The following is a 22,463-nucleotide window of genomic DNA, read 5'->3' as shown; positions in this document are numbered from 1 at the left end:
ACGATGCGCTAGACAATGAATGAAAATAGCTTGAGGAACTTATCTTTGACTTTTTTCTGTAGGCCATTTATGTGGCCTGACATTACACTAGCGCCATCGTAACACTGTCCTATCAATTTATTACGATAATTCAAAGGCCCTAAGATGTTGTCTATTAGTTCAAACAGGGCTTGTGCAGTCCGATCAGAACTTACGTCATAAAAACCTAAGAAATGCTCCACCAGTTTACCATGTGAAGTCACGAATCTTACTATTATAGAGCACTGACAGTTTTGTCCAACGTCCGTCACATCATCAATTTGCAATGAAAAAAAAAATCAGTTTCATTTACTTCTTTCTTGATTTGGTTACATACGTAGTCTGAAATACATTCAATTAGTTCGTTCTGTATTGTCTTAGACTCGCCGCTGAATACACATTTAATTTTATTGTATTGATTTCTAACTTCATCGGAACTTACGAAGAGCAAAGTTTGGAGCAGTTCTTTGAAATTACCGCGGTTATGTGACGAAACTTGTTCATCATGTCCTCGAAATGGCAACTCTTGTTTCGCTAAATATATAACGGCTTGAACCACAACTTTCATAAAGTTCCTGTTTAACTGAACATTCTCATTAAATATTTTAATACACAATAAGGACGACTCCTGTAAAGCATCGTGAATTGAGTTCAAATTTCTTTCGACTTGTTTCAATTGCAATACGCACTTCAAATGCTCACTCGAATCCCCATGTTTGTGAAATGCACGAGTTGAGTTCGTAAAATCGCCAAACCCCGCGTTATTCCAAACGTTCCTTTTCACTCCTAATAAAAGGCAAGCCCAGCAGAAAAGTTTTTGTAGAAAAACACTGCCACATAACCAGGTATACTCCCCATACCAGGTACTTTTAAAATGCAATTGATAAGAATTTCCGGACTTTTTTTGTTTTCTAACAGACACTGATACCCGCGGAGTTGGGCGATTAAACACTAATAAGTCTCTCTTATCTTCCTCGCGCCAACGAGAAAACAGTGTCTCTAATAAATTACACACTACATCGTTTTCTGGATTCATTCGCAAAATCACTTATGAACATCACTAAATAATACACACATAACAAAATTAACTTGTTTCTCTCACCAAGAAATGGATAAAACTGACAATGGGTTTGCACTTGTCGCCTTGTCGGGGTTCGGCGGGTTGGACAAGCGAGGGGTGTTTAGAAACCTGTTTCTTTATTCCTTGAATAGGCAAAGGAATGGCTCTTCTATCCTTGGAGGGTCAATGCTCGTTACCATGGCAACCTACAACAGGCCTGTATACTAGAAATGTGGAAAAAGAAGCGTTTCTTCTTGAAAACCAGTACCTACTCTTACATTATATAGGGGGTGAGTGTCAGCAAGCGACACGAAAGGGAAAGTGTGCAGCGATACATCCAGACACTTCACGAGGCTTTCGTCTTTCAGATAGCGATAGGAGATTTGTGAGCAGGTTATAACTATGATAAAATGAAAATGCATAATTATTGTGATTATAATTTTAAAATGTAGGTGAAGAGCCACTTCAGTCACTTCACCTTGCGGGCCGCGGCTGATAGTCACGAAGCTTGAGTTGTGAGGGTGCTAGGAACAATGGACTGTGCCAGTACTATTTTGCATTATCTGTAATGAGGAAATATTAGCGATCCTAGTGGTTAGCAACTATCTATGGATGCATATTTACTACGTATTGAGCATCGTGACTGAATATACTAGACTGTGCTATCACCTTTACTTCTTAACTTCACTCTGGAATATGCCATTAGGAAAGTTCAGGATAACAGAAAAGGTTTGGAATTGAATGGGTTACATCACTTCTTGTCTATGCAAATGACAATATGTTAGGAGAAAATTCACAAACGATTAGGGAAAACACGAAAATTTTACTTGAAGCAAGTAAAGCGAATGTGATTATGTCTCATGACCAGAATATTGTACGAAATAAAAATTGGAGATTTATCCTTCGAAGAGGTGGAAAAATTCAAATATCTTGGAGCAACAGTAACAAATATAAATGACACTTGGAAGGAAATTAAACACAGAATAAATATGGGAAATGCCTGTTATTATTCGGTTGAGAAGCTTTTATCATTGAGGTCTGCTCTCAAAAAAGCTGAAAGTTAGAATTTATAAAACAGTTATACTACTAGTTGTTCTGTATGGTTGTGAAACTTGGATTCTCACTTTGAGAGATAACAGAGGTTAAGGGTGTTCGAGAATAAGGTGCTTAGGAAAATATTTTGGAATAAAAGGGATGAAGTTACAGGAGAATGAAGAAAGTTACACAATACAGAACTGCATGCATTGTATTCTTCACTTAACATAATTAGGAATATTAAATCCAGACATTTGAGATGGGCAGGGGCACGTATGGATGAATTCAGAAATTAGAGTGTTAGTTGGAAGACCTGAGGGAAAAAGGGCTTAGGGGAGGTCGAGAAGTAGATGGGAGGATAATAATAAAATAGATTTGAGGGAGATGGGGTATGGACTGGATTAATCTTGCTCAGAATAGGGACCGATGGTGGGCTTATGTGAGGTCGGAAGTGAACCTCCTGGTTCTCTAGAAGCCATTTGTAAGTAATAGTAGTAGTAGTAATAATAATAATAATAATAATAATAATAATAATAATCATAATAATAATAATAATAATAATAATAATAATAGGAGTCTAATGATAATAATAATTTATTTTGCATACATCATAATTATTCTGACCCTAAATAAATTCAGTTACTATGTTGGGAACGGTAGCTTCATAATTTCTTTGAAAATCGATCAATTTAAAACAACCTGTCAGGAGAAATACAAAGGATTTGTTATTCTAAATATTAGTCATTATCGGTAGAAATAGTTAAACAATATCGTTCTTGTGTCGCACTCACAAAGCAAATGGTGGATTTCTTCTTTTATTCATTTATTTCACAGGTTTACAATGTCTTTGACATCTTCCTGCACCCATTTCAAGAATTTATAGCCACTCGCCACTCCATCTCTATTTTCCTAATCTCCCTCCTCTAAACCTCTCTCACTCAATGTTCTGATTACTCCCTCTGTCCAGGTTAAGTTTGGACTTCTTCTCATTGGATTCCATTCATTAATCTTTTTCGGTAATCTGTCTTCCCTCATCCTTTTTATATGGTCAAACCATCTAAACTGTGCTGTTTTAATGTCTTTTACAAGGAATTTGAAGCTGAAAGGATTCCTTGTTCATGGTTTAAATCTATATTCATTCATTCACAGTTTTCTGTCCAAGGGCTAGTCTTTCACTGCAAACCCAGCATTCTTCAATCTTTCCTATTTTCTGCCTTTCCCTTAGTCTCTGCATATGATCCATATATCTTGATGTCTATAATCTGATACCTTCTTCTGCCTTGAACTTTTCTCTCTTTTACCAATCCTGCCAGTGCATCCTTCAGTAGGCAGTTTCTTCTCAGCCAACGAATTTCTTTTTCTCTTCTTGATCAGTTTCAGTATCATTCTTTCTTCACCCACTCTTTCCAACACAGTTTCATGTCTTATTCTGTCTGTCCATTTTAAATGCTTCTTATTCACTTCTTCGTAATGTTATGTTTCTGCTTTATACAATGCAACACTTCACTACATATTTTTCGTAAGGTCCGCAGAGATGATCCTTTGTCTATTAAAAGCTTCTTTTGTCATTGCTATCCACCTTTTGACTTCCTGACTTACTACTTATAGTACACCCCAAGTATTTGAAGCTGTCCACTTGCTCTAAAGTCGCACATTAACCTTCTTTGTTTTTTTTCCAATAACCATGGTCTTCGTCTTGTTTGCATTAATTTTCATCTCATACTGCTCACAGCTGTCATTTAGCTCCATTAGCATATCCCTTTGTATCATCTCCTCTTCTGCTAGCAATGCTATAGCAGCAGCAAAGCTTATGCACTTTATTCTTCTTCCTCTTACTATCACTCCTCCCATGTTTTCAAAACAATTCTTTACTAAATCCTCCAAGTAGATGTTGAACAGGAGGTCATAAAGGGCATCCTTGTGTAACTCCTCTCCCTATTTTACTTCCTTCAGATATTTCTTCTATCCTAACTTTGACTCGTTTCATATAAAGATTACTGAACAGCCTCCTCTCTTTCCAACCCATACCAATTTTCTTTACTATCCCCGTCAGTTTATTCCAATCCATTCTGTCAAATGCCTTTTGTAGGTCCACAAATACTATATACGCTTCTTTATTCTTCTCTAGGTATCTTTCGCAGATTGTTCGCAGCAGTCCAATTGCATCTCTTTTACCTTTTCTCTTCCTGAAGCCAAACTGTTCTTCCAACTCTCCTTCCTTAGAATATAAATGTCGATTCAGTATTCACAGGAGAATTTTCACCGGGTGCGATTTTAGGCTGATACTCCTGAACTCATAACATTTCTTGGCATTAATTTTGTTCGGTATTGCAGCAACACTGTCTCTGTAAAATCTTCAGACCATTCACCTTTCTCATATATTTCGTTGCATTATAATGGAATTTCCTTCTTGTCTTCACCCAAGCATTTCACTAATTCAATGGGGATTCCATCAACTCCTGTTGCTTTCCCATACTTTATTTCCCTAAGCACAAGTTCAGCATCTCCCTTTAAAATAGAAAATCCATTTTCGTCTTCTGATACGGCTGCTTCGTCTTTTATATCTAAGTCATTTGGACCAGTGGTATTCAATATTTTTTGCTAGCGTACCCAAAATAAATTTGTTTTATTTTCGTAATCCCAAACTGCATCGCAATTATATAAGAAATAACAAAAGGTTATAATTCATTCACTCCACTACGAGAGAAAATGGATTTTGCTATATAAAAACTTTTGGGAAGTCTAAATTGATTTTAAATTTTATAGTATCATACTACTACTACTATTATTATTATTATGTGCTTTTTTATAGAGAAAAAGGTGGTGGAGCTCTATGTAAAATTTATTGGCGTGGACGGGAAATGTTTACTGCCCCTGCACTAGGAATTCAAGGCCTAAACTGTTTGAGAAAAAAAAATCATGTTAAAATATAATTAATCCTTATTAATTTTCATATCTTAATGCACCTTGCAGAAAAAAATGTAAATTAAATGCATGTTAGTCTAAACTGACTCAATTTGAGTTAACGAAATAATAAATTAGTTTGCAATGAAGGCATTTACTAAACTACATATGACACCCAAAGTATTAGAGAATTTTCCACAGCATACCCATTTCTTCAGTATATTCTCCTTCCCTGTTATGCTCTTTCCTTGTGACGTCTGTTACAGAATGATAGTCTTTTAGCAACCAAGATTTAACATAATTGTCGGGGTTGAAGATGAATAAAGGTGGTCCAATAGTTCTAATAAGAATTAAGCTCCTCATGATGTTAACTAGCAGGGATGATCTCAGTGGAGAGACAATGAAGTTGAGTTGGGGGAAGTCTCACAATAGATCTATAATTGCAATGCAAAATTCGACCATTTCTGAGTTATGCAATAAAAAATACAAACAAAAAGGTGCCCTGTTCTGGCACGTTCTGCCAGAAAAAAAGCACTGATTATTATTATTGTTATTGTCTTTTAAACACGCTGTATATAAGTTATAGACAAATTTTCCAAGTGATGTTCCCAAAACTTGCTTCTCACCCCTTATCTTGAATTCCTGGTTACGCCACTGTTCATGCAGCATCCCTTTGCATAGTTATTGCTCTCATTTTGCATTACTGACTTATCTGTAATGTTCTGATAGTCACATCGTTTTCTTTTTTTCCTAATAAAGTGAAAGACGGAAATAGTATTCATCACTATTAATTGTTTCAACAATAACTGACCCATAAAAAAAGAGTAGATACAATAGACTGCACAAAGAACATACGACATAATATTGTTAACCTACTATAATAAGATTGTTTTGAATGAGCAGTTACTTTTTCCAGTAATTACCAGTACTGTATCACTTTCAATTATGGTACTGTTATCCTATTTCCTTCAACAAATGTTCATTAAGAACTATGGTTTTTTATAGAGACACTTAACGGATACCGGTATATTGGTCATTTCACAAATTGTAATAATTGTTGCTGAATTTTAAGAACTATTAGATATAAAGTTTATTTATAATTTTCTACATTTAATGTTTAAAATTAGATATAGAATTAAAGAATTATCACGTAAAGCAGTGCAATGTGTTCAAAGTACTTACAACATTAATTGATGCACTGTGATTGCTTTTAAACAAGATTATTTATAGTCTTGTCAACAATTTGATAAATAAAATAGTACTTTTATGCATATCAGAAGCACATTCGAAAATTTAATATGTTAAATTTGTTAACATTTAGGTAATTCACAATTTATTTAATTCAAAGACACTGCTGAATCAGATAACAGCTCCCTTATGTTCCTTTTCGTCCTCCCTTCGAAATATATAATTACAGTATACTTTATACTGTTCAGGTCAAGGATGTCACTATCCCAGTGTCATTAGTAACTATCTACTACCTTCTATTCCTTCATTTTGAATAGACATTACGAGTACAATTTGTTTGGAGAGTCCTCTATAGTTTGAGCTGTGTTACTTGTTTTTAATTTTACTTCACATATTTCATCATTATGCTGCTTTATGTTCCTAATCACTTCCTTTTCTTCACTGTGTAATGTTTATCCTTTTTTCTACTATACAATAATTGATTTAAACTAAATAACAAGGCACTGCAATGCTTAAGAATTATACAACTTACATACATGACTTAATAACTTCAAATGCTGGATTATTATGCTATCTATAGCAATAAGCTTACTCCTCACACAACTGTTCATTCAATACACACACATACATTGTAACCAAAATATTCGTGCACAGTTTGTTGGGTATTCCACTGGATAATAAGAAAATTCCTTTCACAGCAGAAACAGACTGCTGGCTACAAAATGCAAAAGATTGCAACCCACAACCCCATGAGAGCAATCCATTGGGCGGGGGGGGGGGGGGGGGGCACCATTTGAATGAGGGAGTCTGGCTCAATTTTTAGATATTTTTAGGAAGCGAAGACACAAAAGTTTTTTTTTACATGAAAGAAGAATTCTGTTAAATCACACTTTTAAAATACTGTAGTAATTGTTTTCAACAAATTTAAGACTTTTCGCCATATTCCCTGTTAGTGTAGCATCTGGTGAATGTGGGTTTAGTAAATTGAAGATGATCAAGAATCATTTGCAAACATGTTTAGGTCAAGAAAAACTCAGGAATCTAACAATGCTATCCATTGAATGTGAACTGGCTTTAGAGGTCAACTTTAGCGAAGTCACAGAACAATTTGTGTCTATTTAACCCTTAAGCAGTCGCACTTAACCACCCACACCCACTTAAATCATTATTATCTCGAATATGCGAATTCCGATTTCAAAAATATTTACAGTTATTGTTGCCTTACCAATTCCAATAAAGGTACTGAAAGTTTCAGAAGTACAGGGTTACTGAATATATAGTTACGAGCTCCGTAATATCTGACTGAGGTGTTCACAACACCTCATGCAACTACTTAAGGGTTATGCAAAACAATTCAAGATGCTGTGTGTGCTTCGAAATCTCAAACATTAGAATTACATTTTTTTTGTTATTTTACGATGTTTTATCAATTGCTGTGGTTATCTAGCATTTGAATGAGATGAAGGTGATAATACTAGCGAAATGAGTCCGGGACCCAGCGTCGAAAGTTATCCAGCACTAGCTCTTAATGGGTTGAGGGAAAACCCCGGAAAAAACCTCAACCAGGAAACTTGTTCCAACCAGAATTTGAACCCAGTCCTGCTCGTTTCACAGTGAGGCATCCTAACCATTACTCCACAGCGGTGGACTTAGAATTACATAATGACTAAAGTAGCCTACTGTACTTCTCAAGAGCTTTTATAAATGCGATGTTTCAGTTCGGATACTAGTGTACAACTATTAATTAGACTATACTACACTGATTTAGATATATCTGCATATTAATTTTTTAAACATATTTTTTTATATTTTCACTAAAGAAAGCCTCCATTTATTTTTAAAACTACATCTTATTTTTTACTGATTGTAAAACTGATTATTAAACATGTGTGAAGACTGAGTGTTCTTTTTTTTTATTTCTCCTGCCCAAGTAATATATCAATTTCAGTAATAACCAAGGTTGCAGACAGTGTAATAAAATTTCCTTAGTTTGTAGACTTAGTATTGTATTTAAATTAAGAATTTCAACATATGGGCGAACCTGATCCCCATATTCTTAGATAGATGACGGGCTGAACAGATCAGCTTACCACATCTCTTTTTTTTTTTTTTTTTTGATGATGTCATACCAACGTCATGGCATCACCCACGCCAAATGAAGGATATAAAGACACTTCTCTCTGTTGTCACATGACCTCTCCACCTATCCACTCTCAGCCTATAGAATTGCCTTTAGCTCGGGGAACAGAGTTGTACACCAGTCACTAACTAGTGTAGAAGACCTCCACAAGCTCTAATTCATAGATAATCTGTATTATATATAAATTAATTATTATAATATAAATAAACCTATTTCGGCTCTGACCCACCATCTCTACCTTTCTAACCTCAACATTCATCCTGTCATTGATCCTTGGTTTTCTGTAACCCATCCTTCCTCCTACAATCAGTCTATCGTAAGCCTTAGATTGGGGGTCTATAGTAGAGACTACTCCACCCCTCTGTGGTTGGTATATTGCAGGCAAAGCCTCAACACAAGAATCGATAACAGGAGTAACACCATCCCTTCTGTGGGCAGTCTATTGCAGGCTCATACATGAAAAATAAAAAATATCCAATTAGAATGTTTGCTCAGTTCTCCAAATTAGCCTAGTGTAACAAGCCCAACAGAATAGGCGACCTCTCTGGTCTTACCCTAATGATGGAACCTGTATACAGTTTCAAAACATTGGAAACGTCAAGTTTCAGAACATGGTGGATTACCCAAAAGCCTAATTTTAAATCCATGTTCAATTAATGAGATTCCTGTTTTCCACCATCTCACCATCCTGAAGCTCCAGCCCCTTGTCTGTAATCCTCTTTCCCCTCTCTCTCTATTGTGGCAAAGACTAAACACAGTGCTTCCATTCTTGCTTTATGTACGATGTCATTGTTTTACATCCACTAACTGATAATGTGGGGTGTGACAGAGAGGTAGGCCATTTACACTTCAAGATTGCCTTAAAATACATTAACATAGTGGGAGTAGAATAATGCTTTATTACACTATCTATAGTAAACCTGACTTCACAGGAGCAGATGTGCGCTCTTCAAGAGACTCAAAACAAATTACGTATCCCCCACTACATCTGACCAGTAGGAGCAATATTGATTTCTGAGCACTTTGAAATGTTTGTTGCCAGACTATACCTCGACACCTGAGGTAGCAATGGCAGAAAGACAATACATACATAGTTTGATGAAGCATATTAGGAACAGTGTAGGGCACAGAACTTCACACATAGTTATGGAATTATCCTGAAAGTAACAGAAAAGAAAATAGTTTATTTTACAAATAAATAAAATTATTTATTTTGATATGATTTTTTTCCTCTGACATCACATGTTATATTATATATCACTAAGGTTTAACATTGTTGCACACTGTAAGCTACATCTGTCAAATTTTCTTCACAATTAGCAAAGAGAATTCTTATTATCACTTCAAATATACTCCTTTTCCTTTTCTGTATGCTGGACTTCGTCGAACTTTAGATCCACATAAATTTACTGCAAAAGGCAATAATGGAGGACATCTTAAGTGTACACCTACACCTCCTGGTGTCCAAGCTTGAAATCTGCATCTCTTGTCCTTACCAGCTGTGATGGCAATCCAACCTGAAAAACAGAAAAATATTTAACTTTTTTGATCCTTGTGCCCAATGTTTTAAGATGACACGACATTTCCCAGCTGCACGAAAAGTACTGAAACACACACCTGCAGAGGACAGCAAGATGTCTCCGCAACTTTCTTTCCACCCACAACCTTGTAATTCAAAGTCACGTGAATGCACTTTTAATCCAGGCCACTGTGAAAGACGAGATGAGCCACCACATGGTACACCCAAAAGTTTCGAACCCAGGAGAGCATCATATATTTCAGCTGCGTCATCAATCTGGCAAATTGTGAGTGGTAGGCTGCTTGATGAAAATACAGTCATTCTGTGAAGAGAGCAGTAAGTTCAAGGTTTCAGACTGAAGAAAGCACAGATTTGTATTTATATTCTCATGGCAACTGAGGCATATCAACAATCATAGGTGCTGACTTCTTTTAAATATTGGGGGATTCTCAAAAAAAGTCTATTCTAAAAAATTTCCTTACATATTTTACAGAAAATAACATCGTCTGATTTTTCATACAATTCCCATGGAAACTGCTTATCCCAAGTTGGCTGAAAACTATGGTCTTTATGCACTACCTTTTCCCTTCTACTGTTTTGCTCCTTGCAGTGATCATGCACATAAGCTATTAGTTTCACTGCCATTACTACAACTCAATGTATCATTCTGTTCACATCCATTGTACTTTTATTTTGGACAGTTTTCTTTATTAAGAATTTATCCATTATCAATCCCGGTGGGATCAGTAATTTTCATGTAAAATTTCTACTTCGGGACTAGGAGAAATGGTGGTGCACAACTTCTAATCGCTAAATTGTGCACCAATATGCCTGGGTTAAATCCCAAATCTCTCTGCAATGCATATGAAGAGAAGGCATATGTTACTGTTTATAGTGATTCATCCGTAGGATGGGGAAGTTAAGCCTGACAGCTCCCTTGGTGCTATTCGACAGGAGTAGGCTACATGCCAGCACTGGGTTTCCCCTTCTCCCTTAACAAAATATATACACATACAGAGTTACATCGTATCATTGATCACTCAACAAGCATACACCCATAACAATGGTCATCACAAAAACAATCACTGAAACTGAATGTTGTTAACGGATACTTTTAAATTCCAAAACAATTTTACTTGTTTGTGAAAAAATATTCAACATTAAGAAAATCATGTGATGGGAACCAGATGGGAGGAATAAGAAAGAAATACCTAATGAAAATTGGATGGATAGAGTAAGAAGAAATATGCAACTGAAAGGACTGCAAGATCCCGATATATTAGATAGGGAACAATGGAGGAAAAAAATTATATTAACAGTATGATAATTTTTATGTATTATACTTTGTTTGGTTGAGGAAAGACTACAGCACTGTAGAAAGTCCTATAATAGAGAGTGACATATTATGCAAAAAAACACAGTTGAATAAATGCTTAAATGCACTGTTAGTTCCGTATATTTCTACTTGGTAATACTTATGAGGTATGACTTACTGACCAGTCGCAATAGTTGATAGATTGAATTAAATTGAAAAAATGTGGATAATAGACAAAATGGAGCCACCACTGCATCATATTTAGGGATTCAATGATCTGGAATGCAAGAAGAAAGAAAGGGAGGGGGCATTGTGAGTTGCGTCACTAACATGTTTATTGCGGCAGCTGACCCTTTCTATGGATGTGAAGTAACCACTTTTGGCTCAAGTCCTAGTTCATCTTTCAAACAAATTAATTAATTATTTTTTTATATGAGGCCCCTCTATTAATATCATTGAAGAAGTGGGGACGACGCCCCTGGCTGTCTAAGTTGAGGGGGCAGAAAGTACCTTGGCACCCTAAATCAGTGTCTATGCCCACAATGAAATATTTATTTCTTTGTGTAGTTATTTATATTGATAGTATGCATTAGGCCTACACATATGCACACAGAGTTCATAAGGCAGAATGTACAACACATATGTCCTGCAATGTACACTCACAGAACAATAAATTAGGAAAAAGTTAATTAGTTTGAACTACAACTGAACTTGGTTATAGTGACCAAGGTTAATGTGACAGTCATTAAGAAGTAGGATTTTTACTTGTATTAAATAAATGTGATTTATTATTTTTATAATGACATATTTAATAAGTAACTCATTTACAGGAATATTTAGCAATATACATTCTTAAAAAAATTCATGTTCTATGTTTAATAAACAGAGACTGTCATTGATACGAATTCATGGGCAGGTAGATGGTAATGTCATAATGATCAACACCATTTTCCAATAGTACATTATGAAATGAGCCTATAATGGTAGTAATTAAGAAGCGAGTATGTTTATGAAACGAGTGCAAGTTTCATAATTTTCATACGAACGTCTTAATTACTATTATAGTCGAGTTTCATACGACTTTTTATGCTCGACCATATTTCTAACTTGAAATTATTTATAAGTATTCATGTTATTCTTATATGACTGAGGAGCAGAACTGACCTTGTGCAATACCTCGTAAATTGTGATATGTGCTCAGACGCGAAAGTATTGATTTTTTTCCGAGAAAAATGTCGACATTGATCTTGATATAACCTTGAAATTGAATTAGACATTGAAAAACGAGATGACAAATTGAATTTGAATATTATTTACAATTAACGCTAATTATTATAGTAACAGAACTAGTGTCTTTCGATTGCATATCCGAGAATAATCGATACTTGGGCTTTCATATTGCTACAATGGTATTTTCTGATTGGTGGAACACCTGAACTTTAATGAATAGGTGTACTTTAATGAGGTCCATTAAAGGGCTGCTACCAGGTGTATAATTACTACATTTTGGCACGATCGAGCATAAAATAATTTATAGGCCAAGAACTGGAATTCTAAGAAAAGACAATGGACTGTAGGGTAGGCAAAACTCTTTCTTCTGTCGTATCAACAACCCTTCACAAACAATGGCAGACTAAGCTCTGTACCATACTGTAATTCAGACATTCAGTTTGCAAACAGGTGTTATATACAGGACAGTGCAGCAAGGTGCAAAGAAAATTTTTCAGCGTGGAAGATAAAGTTAATATTATTTATATATATATTAGGCCCATCAGTTCTCCGGATGCACTTCCGTCTTAGGCTTATTGTACTAAAGTTAATGTTATAAAACAAATCGAGAGTGGTAAAAAGAAAGCTGGTGTATGCCGTAAATTTTGTTTGGTTCAGGAAGAATTGAGAGTGACTTAGAGATGCAATATTTTGCAAAGCAGAAAAAGAAAAAAATTACAGATTTCTTTAACCAACATTCTTAATTGAGAGTACCGTATGTAGTTTAATTCCTGTACATTATAGTATTTTTCTCCATATTTCAGTATTTTCTATAACCCAGAACAGTATTTCTATTTTTCAAAATAATAAAAAATAGTAAAGAAAAGCAAGGGTAGAAAAATTCAAGTATCTTGAAGCAACAGTAACAAATATAAATGACACTCAGGAGGAAATTAAACGCAGAATAAATATGGGAAATGCCTGTTATTATTCGGTTGAGAAGCTTTTGTCATCTAGTCTGCTGTCAAAAAATCTGAAAGTTAGAATTTATAAAACAGTTATATTACCGGTTGTTCTGTATGGTTGTGAAGCTTTGAGAGAAGAACAGAAATTAAGGGTGTTTGATAATAATGTTCTAAGAAAAATATTTGGGGCTAAGAGGGATGAAGTTACAGGAGAATGGAGAAAGTTACACAACGCAGAACTGCACACATTGTTTTCTTCACGTGACATAATTAGGAACATTAAATTCAGATGTTTGAGATGGACAGGGCATGTAGCACGTATGGGTAAATCCAGAAATGCATATAGAGTGTTAGTTGGGAGACCAGAGGGGAAAAAGACCTTTGGGGAGGCCGAGACGTAGATGGGAGGATAATATTAAAATGGATTTGAGGGAGGTGGGATATGATGATAGAGACTGGATTAATCTTATACAGGATAGGGACCGATGGTGTGCTTATGTGAGGGCGGCAATGAACTTGCGGGTTCCTTGAAAGCCATTTGTAAGTAAGTAAAAGAAAAGCAAGAGCAGTGTAAAATATTTTAAAAAGTTCTAGTACTATAGTCTATATAAAATTACAAATTAAATTATAATAGTGTACACCATATTGTGAATGCATTTCGTGTTTAATTCTATTTACTGAACATAATTTTTCTTACAGCAACATTTATTTATTGCGAATCATTTCTTTAGTCCCTTTGATGACACTATGAACAAGTTTAACTATACATCAATTTAACGTAATGTATAGATCCACAAATAGAAATAAAATTTGGGCTATCTGAATTTTCCAAGTTCCACTTATAACATACTGCGCATGCTCAGTAAACACTGAGCACATGCAGTATATTATAACTGGAACTTGGAAAATTCAGGTGGCTCAAATTTTGTTTCTGGGTCGGTACCTATATCTGAAGTTAAGTGGTTAAAGAGTAATTACAAGACAAATGGGACAATCTTGCAGATCCTTGTGCTAAATTTGATGTATCATGGAACCACGCTAAGCTGACACTGAAGAACTGAGTTTACAGGTCTATGGAACAGTTGTGCCCAAATCCTTCACCACAATACTAAGTTCTGACTTAGTGGAATTACACAATATTGAACATATCAATCAATCGATCGATCAATCTCCTTAATGTATAAAGCAGCATGCTGATAACATAAAATTCATTGTAATCCACTGAAGCCCTCAACTAGGGTTTCTATTACGTAATAAATGAGGGTTACTTCGATTAATATTCATCATAGATGTCTGTCGCCAGTAGCCAGAACTGAAATGTGGTCAATATGTGTTGAAGAACTCAGACTTGTGTGACTGATAATTTTAATTTGATTCATTTAAGATTTATGGCTGTGCAGTATAAAAAAATGTGTCCCAGATCTTCTTCATGATTATTACACCAAGACAAATAGGAATACATTAAAACCTTGATTATCCATCGTAATGAAGGGGAAAGGAGGATAGTTAATCGAAAAAAACGAATCTCCATTCTGCTTGTTCCTATCTTATTTTTATGTTATTTAAAAAAAACAGTCACATTTTTCTCAACTTTACTACTAGCAGTTTTTTAATCTCCATTCTAATTCGCCAAAGTATAAAAATGTCCGGAATGAAGTGTCATCTTCTGCTCCATAACCTCATAAGGGTCTCTGCTGATCAAGTACAGTTTGTAGTGAAACAACGATTCAAGCATTACCTCTTTCTTTCTTTTCACTATTGTCACTGTCACATGCAGGATCAGCAATAATGCCATCATAACATTTTATTTCATGCCTGGGAAGCGCCAAGTATTTATTCAGCCAATGATTAATGTTTTCTTCATCTTCACCAAAGAACTGATCAATTTACTCCACCAACTTTTTTTTCATGTTTTTCATTAATATTCTTCCATTATCGTCATTCTCTTAAAACCCTTGAAATTCGTCTGCAAGTTCATAATGCTAAGATTACTGTCCTTATATTGAAATGTGAGGGATGAGTGAGGGTGTAAACTGCTGTGAACAGCAATAGAGTCCTAAAGGAAGGGTAGTTGTACACATTTCGATTTTGAAGTTCTGCACACAGCTAATTCCATGTTTACAGTTACATAGTAGTCTCACGTAAGATCTCTTGCTAGACCTTTGATATTCAAGTGTGCAGATTGAATTTTAGCTGAGTTTTCGTGATTAAGTATGGAGAGACGGCTAATTGAGGCTCTATGGAGAGACGGCTAATTGAGGCTCTATTGTATCAGAAAGATAAAACTGGTGTACATATAGCTGTGTGACAATGTTATCTATTATGGTTCTTGTTGAAAATGTCTGAATATGTCTCGCTAAGTTTTTGTAGATTTTCAAGTCATTTCTTTCTTTTGTATGGCCTGTAAAATTTTGTCTTTGTCAGGAGATAGCCAATTTTCGAGTTTCACGATCATAAAATAACAGTCAATTGAAGCAAAGGCACTGGATAAACATGCCATTTGCAATACATGGTTGCAAATGTGTTACCTGTTTGTAATTTCCAGATATACCACAGTGATTAGGTATCCACTGAAATATTGTTTTTACATAAGAATAGGTCTATGTGCATATAAAGCTGGTGCATGTTTGATCATATTAATTAGTAAATATGCAAATAGATTGGAAGTTTGGGAAACACACTGAACAGCAGAGTCAATAGCCAAAAGTTCATTATGAAAACTGGAGAAGTTTAACATGGTATGAAGCAATTATAAAATACAAAAAGAAAGGATTTCAAACTTAGCACCAAATAGAAAAAAGATCCCTAGAAGATCAATAACACAATGAATACAATTCATAAAAGACATAAAGTGAAGGAAACAATCAGAAAATAAATGAGAGAAAATAAGAAAAGGAGGTAAACTCTGGAAAGGTTCAGTTTGGAGATTGCCAACAATCATGGAAACATGCTTGGATGGTGCTGGAAATAGTAAAGAATAAGAAAGAAAATACTAGTACTGTGTACTAATATCAACCATACGTGAACATATTATCAGCTGATTAACTACAGTATGTTTTTTTTGCGAGAAACCTGCTTCAAATTGTGGAATTTTGGGCAAACAATATTTAGAACAAATTTTTCCACAGTACTCCTGTTTCGTTATGTTAATTTAAAATTGTAGAGTGTATTAAATTACCTGATGGGTCCATCTCCTTCAACATAGTCAAGCCGTCCCAAGCCAGCAATAAACAGTGACATATTAGGACTCACTCTGAAGGTTCGTGGTTGAACTAGTTTCTTGGGTAGAGTCATCATTAATTCCTCCGTTGTTAACAAATGAATCACCTACAATAGAGTATAATGTTTAATTTATTTTTACATTTTCTTCGTAGATGGAAGGGAGAAAGAATGCACACACTTCTTATCAAGAATATTTTCATTCCAGATTAAGATGATACTCATAAAAATATGACTGCATGAGAAAACATTAGTAATAATTAGAGGTGGGGTGTGACAGCATTTTGTCATTACAGCTCCGGAAAAATCACTGTGTAGATAAGTGATTTTGTCACAGTTTAATTTTTGTGTTTGAACGATTCTTGGCGACTGTAGGACTCAGTTTTCTGCCTGTAGATTTCCAAGTGTTTCTAGAATTCAATTTTACTGTCATCTACAGTACTTAGGTCTGAACAAACTACGAGGAATACCAATATTTCTCATCACAAGCCAATAGATGTTTATTGCTCTTCTGCGAATTAAGTTGATATACCGGTGCCATGTCTTATATCAACAATAGCATTTAGTGCAGTGAGTATACTGAAAACAAAACACACTGACCTCTGAGCTGTGTAGGCGCGTATATATGCCCAAGAATTTTTATGAATGATTAAGTGAATCATTTGTGGGAGAAAATAGCGAATGCATACCTTTAATATCAAAGCGATGCCGACGTTAACCTTTCGAATGAGACAAAAATTAATTAGATCCCAGCTATTTTTATTTTGTCCTTGAAACTTCTGACTTGCGATTGAATGGACTCTAGACTGTCAAATATATGTATATTAGTCACTATCACTGTGAGTTGCATATTGGGCAAAGATGACTATTTCTCAGTACTGTGATTTTGGAACTGTACTCACAGTCATAATAAGTGACAAACCTGTCACAGGGACAAAATCACACCCCACCACTAGTAATAATATTACATACCTATCAATATCTTGGATCTTAGGATCATTTCACATTTAGAACACAATTCAAAATCTAGTCCTGCATGAGGAGGATGTTAAAATATTTTTTCCAACCTTACATATAAAACTGCAATTTAATAGCTGAAATCTCGTTACTAAAGCAACACTTAACAATGAGAACGGATAAAATTTCACTTTAGCCAGTATTGAATAATGTAGCATTAGAAATAGGAAGATCCTTTGGTTTCTTTGTCAGTGATAGAAAAAATATTGTCTAACACAAGGGAATCAAGACTTTTACATCTACTCACAAGAATCAACACACTCAGCTACATCTCACATGCTAAACATTCCACTTTTGGTTAAAATACGTCTTGATTCACTAGTACCATAAATAACTATTATTTCATAGTATTTTACATCATTAAAAAGTGTACGTGTATATGAGGGAAGAAGAGCTTGTGCTCTGACATGAAGATTGTATGGAATGACAGTGTTCTATATTTTTTAAATATATAGATAATTTGTTGTATTCTTCCTTACATTAACTATTTGTACTAAATGAGTTGCTTTTATTATATTCCAATCTTTAGGCCTGTATTTTGCTTTCTTTCTTCTATTATGGTATTATTTTCATATTGTTTAGTGTCGATTTTGTTATGCTATTATTTTTTTGTAATATGTTAGTATTCTGTTCTTTAACTTTTGGTTTACTTTGTGGCCTGGTAGGGTGTAAGAAGGCCCTATGGCCTTAATTCTGCCAGTATAAATAATAATAATAATAATAATAATAATAATAATAATAATAATAATAATAATAATTATTATTATTATTATTATTATTATTATTATAAATTTAGGCAAATGGAACATCTGGCTGAATATAATCATAAGTAATGCATAACTGTACACTTAACACACCATATGATATATCATTTAAATTAGATGACATACTATTATTTTACACGAATTTAGAATTTACTATTAGTAAGTTCTGTCATAATTCTATGAAACAAGAGAATATGAAACATGTACAAAGAGATAATTCATTACACCAATAGAGGTACCAACATAATATAAAATAATAATATAAATATATTACTACCTGGTCTGGATGCACAGCTCCTGGAGTATCATAGCACCATTTGCTTTTAGCATATGTTTCATCTGCAGGATCCAGGCCACACAAGACTCTGGGATTTTCTACTTTACGTTCAATAGAAAAAGGATCTGCATTCACAGCAGGCGTCTTTGTATAAAAGGTCATTCCAATATGTCCTGGCAAAAATATAGAACCATGAGTATAGTGCAATGTTACGATCACAAGAACTGAAATTTCTATGTAAAAAAAAAATGCTTATTTGGTTCATATATATTACATGTACGAGTGGTGTGCATGCATGCCTCCAACACTCACAATGAAGCCATTAACTTGCTTTCCAGTATTTAAACTCAAAACCTTTTCAAACCTTACCGTCTGCTATAGTCGATGCTAAATGTATAGTTAAAAAAATTGGAAGTCGGGTTTACTTGTTACTTTGCAGGTATGTACAATGGCAGGCAAGAAGATTGCCCAGTAAGAATATTTCTAAGTCTACATTACCCTCTGAATGGGAAGTCGCTTGTGATACAGTATAAATCCAATATTTATAGAGTATGAAATATGCCATGGTTAAACCACGAAGCGACCCAGCACCAAAATTGCCTGTTCATAACACTTGCGATCATATAACATACCAGTTTTCGTGTAAAGATTTGGGTTCGAGTCCTGGGAGAATCCTTTTTTCTTCTTATTTGATATGTTCTTTAACATACCGGTAATTCAATGTCACTTTTTCAATGTTTTGCTCGTGTCTTTCTAAATATTTCCAATATTACGATGATGTGCAAAGAGTCATGCAATTTAGAGCACATGTATAACAATTTCTTACTCAAAATCTTCAATATTATAATCAATACGCAGGAAGTCACGCGAATTATAGAGCATGTGTAAGAAATCTATGAACTGATTTAATCTAAACTAATAAATACATGTGAGAGCATATATAATTAACAGTGTTCTTAAATTACCAAATAAATTCATCCATGCCCATCAGATTCGTAAGCTAACGAGTTGTAGATGTGAGGTTTGTGACTGTATTAACATAGTAGATAGCTACAGACGACCAAAACATGTTAATAGCATTTTCACGTGAAACATTGTTGATAACTGTTTTTATGAAAATGTTAATAAATTTAACTTGAATGAGAAATTTAAACATCTCTTTAAAGTGGAGACAATACACTTTCGTTCAATTAATGAAAACGAGAAATGTAACATTTCTTTGGCTTTTTCTTTAGTTTGTTAGCAACATCTTGTGGAGAAACTTGATATCACGAGATGTGTCAAATCAAAAGTGTTATGTACAAGTACGTGAATCATTTCGGTGAAATTATAGATGAGGAAATTATATGCTATCAATGCTTAAAAATTCAGTAAATATGTAACAATTTATCACTTTGAGGGGAGGGGTCTGGACCCAATCGAACCTCCCCCCTCCGTCGGTGCACCCTTGGTGGCAATAGATGACAATGAGGTTGAGCATGACAATGAAATTTAAAAAGTCGATGCTAACATAGCATAATTATATTATTATATACATAATTATATTAAACATAAACATCATCCTCACCCATTCCCTACACTACACTTACACATACACTCACCCTAGTACACAACATAACTCTTCACAGATACACATCATGCACAACGTGGCCCACCGAAGTGGTGTGGAACTTGCAAAGGGGTCACAGTTCTGCTATGCACGCATGCATGCACATACACACTTACTATCTAAGAGGTGCAGGAGATTTCATTAACTAATGCAGGATCCCTTTACTTCGTTTTAACTTTCGTAATTGCCACTGAAATACAGTACAGTCTCCTGCATGCAGTGGTGGATTTACAATTCTACTGTTCCCTTTTTTCTCTTAATTTTTACCCACTAACATGGATGAATATAACAGGATGTGCACCTGCATTCAGCACCATCTAACTCGCCCAGCTGAAGTAACAAGATAGTGCCCGACCTCATAGGTGTTGTGAACATCAGAACTACACGATGGGTAGATCCTCCAGAGTTCTCAACTTACCTGTTAGGGTTAGACAATTAGATGAGAAGACAAGATGGAAGCAGGAACTTGCAAATAAATAAATAAATAAATAAATATAAAATAAAATCGAGGCAAACGTTCTGCCCTGGATGTAAGTGGTATGTTTGTGTATATGAATGTTAAACAGTGATGTTTATGGACTTTGTTAAATAGTGTTGTTGAATGTATTGTAAAATAGCATATATTAATATAATCATTTCAATTATAAAACTAGTTTTTGCAGACTTCTTCAATGCATTATATACTAAATACCTAAAGAATACAACTTCAATTATTTTGTTTTCTTTTCTGTCCCTTTTTTGGTTGTATTTTAATAAGTTTTACTAGAAGGTAGTGTAAAATAAACTGCATCTTTTATCTTGCTGTTGATTCCAATATGAATTTTCGGTGGAAGAAGGGATAAATAAACATCTAAATGGTTTACTTTAAATCTGTTGGTTTCAGAAGGGTGAGAGGGGGGGGGATGTTTTATGTATGTAATTATACTTTTTGCCACTTGGTGCATTGCTCCTTTTTTTTTCTTATAATATAAGACATAGTATCGGACTTCTAAAATCCCTGACTATACATTTGTTCCTTATACATAAATTAATACATTATTTACCTAACAAATTAGGAGAACAAAATCTCAAAGACACTGAAAACACGATATAAATAAATACATAAATTAACACACATAAAACATTTACACAAACACAATTAAAAAATACACTACATTCGTACAATAATTTAAAAATATACATACATGTATGAGAGTGCACGCTCACTCACACACAAACATACATGCATACATGCTCAGAACAATGGTCAACTTCAGGGATTTAGAACCATTTTTGGAATCCTGTATTTTAGAAATTGATTTATATTGTATTGTCCAATTTGCTGCACTGTGAGCTTGGGACTCTTGTCAAGGTGTGAGTAGAATTTATGTGTAATATTTTTCAAAATTATAGACAAATATTCAACCTCTAGGTCCTCGTGAATCTGTGTAGTATTGGTGCACCAATCAGAGCTATGAAGAACCCTCAAAGCCTTAATTTGGGCAACTTGTAAAGGCTTCACCTTATATTCTAAGACATACAGTACGTCCATGCTAGAGCAGCATATGTTAAAATTTAAAGGATCAAGGATCTATAAAGCAACAATTTGCTCGAGATTTGAACAGGTAGAAAAATTGTCTACTCGATCCATGGCTTTGCCTTTAGAATACAGGAAATGTTTCTGCGAGTTTAACTTTCTGTTTAAGATTACACCTAGATATTTGGTGTTGTTTCTGTATTCCAACACACGATAATAAATACATATCTGGACAACTCTTTCTAGTGACAGTTGTGTGAAACATACTGCTTTCGTCTTTAAGCGATATTTTCCATTTTTTTTTAACCAATCTTCTATTAGTTGATATGTTCTTGTAATCGACCTGTAGCATACAACGGATTTACATGAGAAGATAATAATACAGTATCGTCAGCATACTGAGCCACATTAGTTTCAAGTGTTGTTGGTAAATTTGTTATGTAAATATTGTACAGAAATGAACGAAGTACAGAGCCTTGTGGGTCACCAGCTTTTATGTCATGGGTTTTGGACAAGGTTAATTCTTTTACTTGATATGTTCTGTCTGATAAAATAGGAAGCAATAATCTTTACAATATGTCTGGAAGTCCAGTAAGTGTCAGCTTATAAACCAATCCCATGTGCCAAACTCAGTCATAAGCTTTCGCTATGTCTAGAAAGATAACTGGTGTATAGTCTCCCACATTGAATGTTTTCGTGATTATCTCT

At 34.6% G+C, this 22,463-nt stretch overlaps 1 protein-coding gene across 1 annotated transcript in view; it reads right to left on the bottom strand.

Annotated features, from left to right (window-relative positions):
* Positions 1-9,527: 9,527 nt before the first annotated feature.
* Positions 9,528-22,463, bottom strand: part of LOC138710628 (nitric oxide-associated protein 1) — a 34,256-nt gene continuing 21,320 nt past the window's right edge. Inside the window, exons 6-9 of the mRNA XM_069841653.1 lie at positions 18,631-18,803; positions 16,532-16,680; positions 9,963-10,186; positions 9,528-9,862 (exon numbers count right to left, since the gene is read on the bottom strand). Coding sequence (XP_069697754.1) covers positions 9,684-9,862; positions 9,963-10,186; positions 16,532-16,680; positions 18,631-18,803 — 725 coding nt within the window. The 3' untranslated portion in view covers positions 9,528-9,683. The remainder of the gene's footprint in view (positions 9,863-9,962; positions 10,187-16,531; positions 16,681-18,630; positions 18,804-22,463) is intronic.

Source organism: Periplaneta americana, chromosome 12, assembly GCF_040183065.1.
Source record: "Periplaneta americana isolate PAMFEO1 chromosome 12, P.americana_PAMFEO1_priV1, whole genome shotgun sequence".
Lineage (NCBI taxonomy): Eukaryota > Metazoa > Arthropoda > Insecta > Blattodea > Blattidae > Periplaneta > Periplaneta americana.
This window is presented reverse-complemented; position numbering and strand designations above follow the sequence as displayed.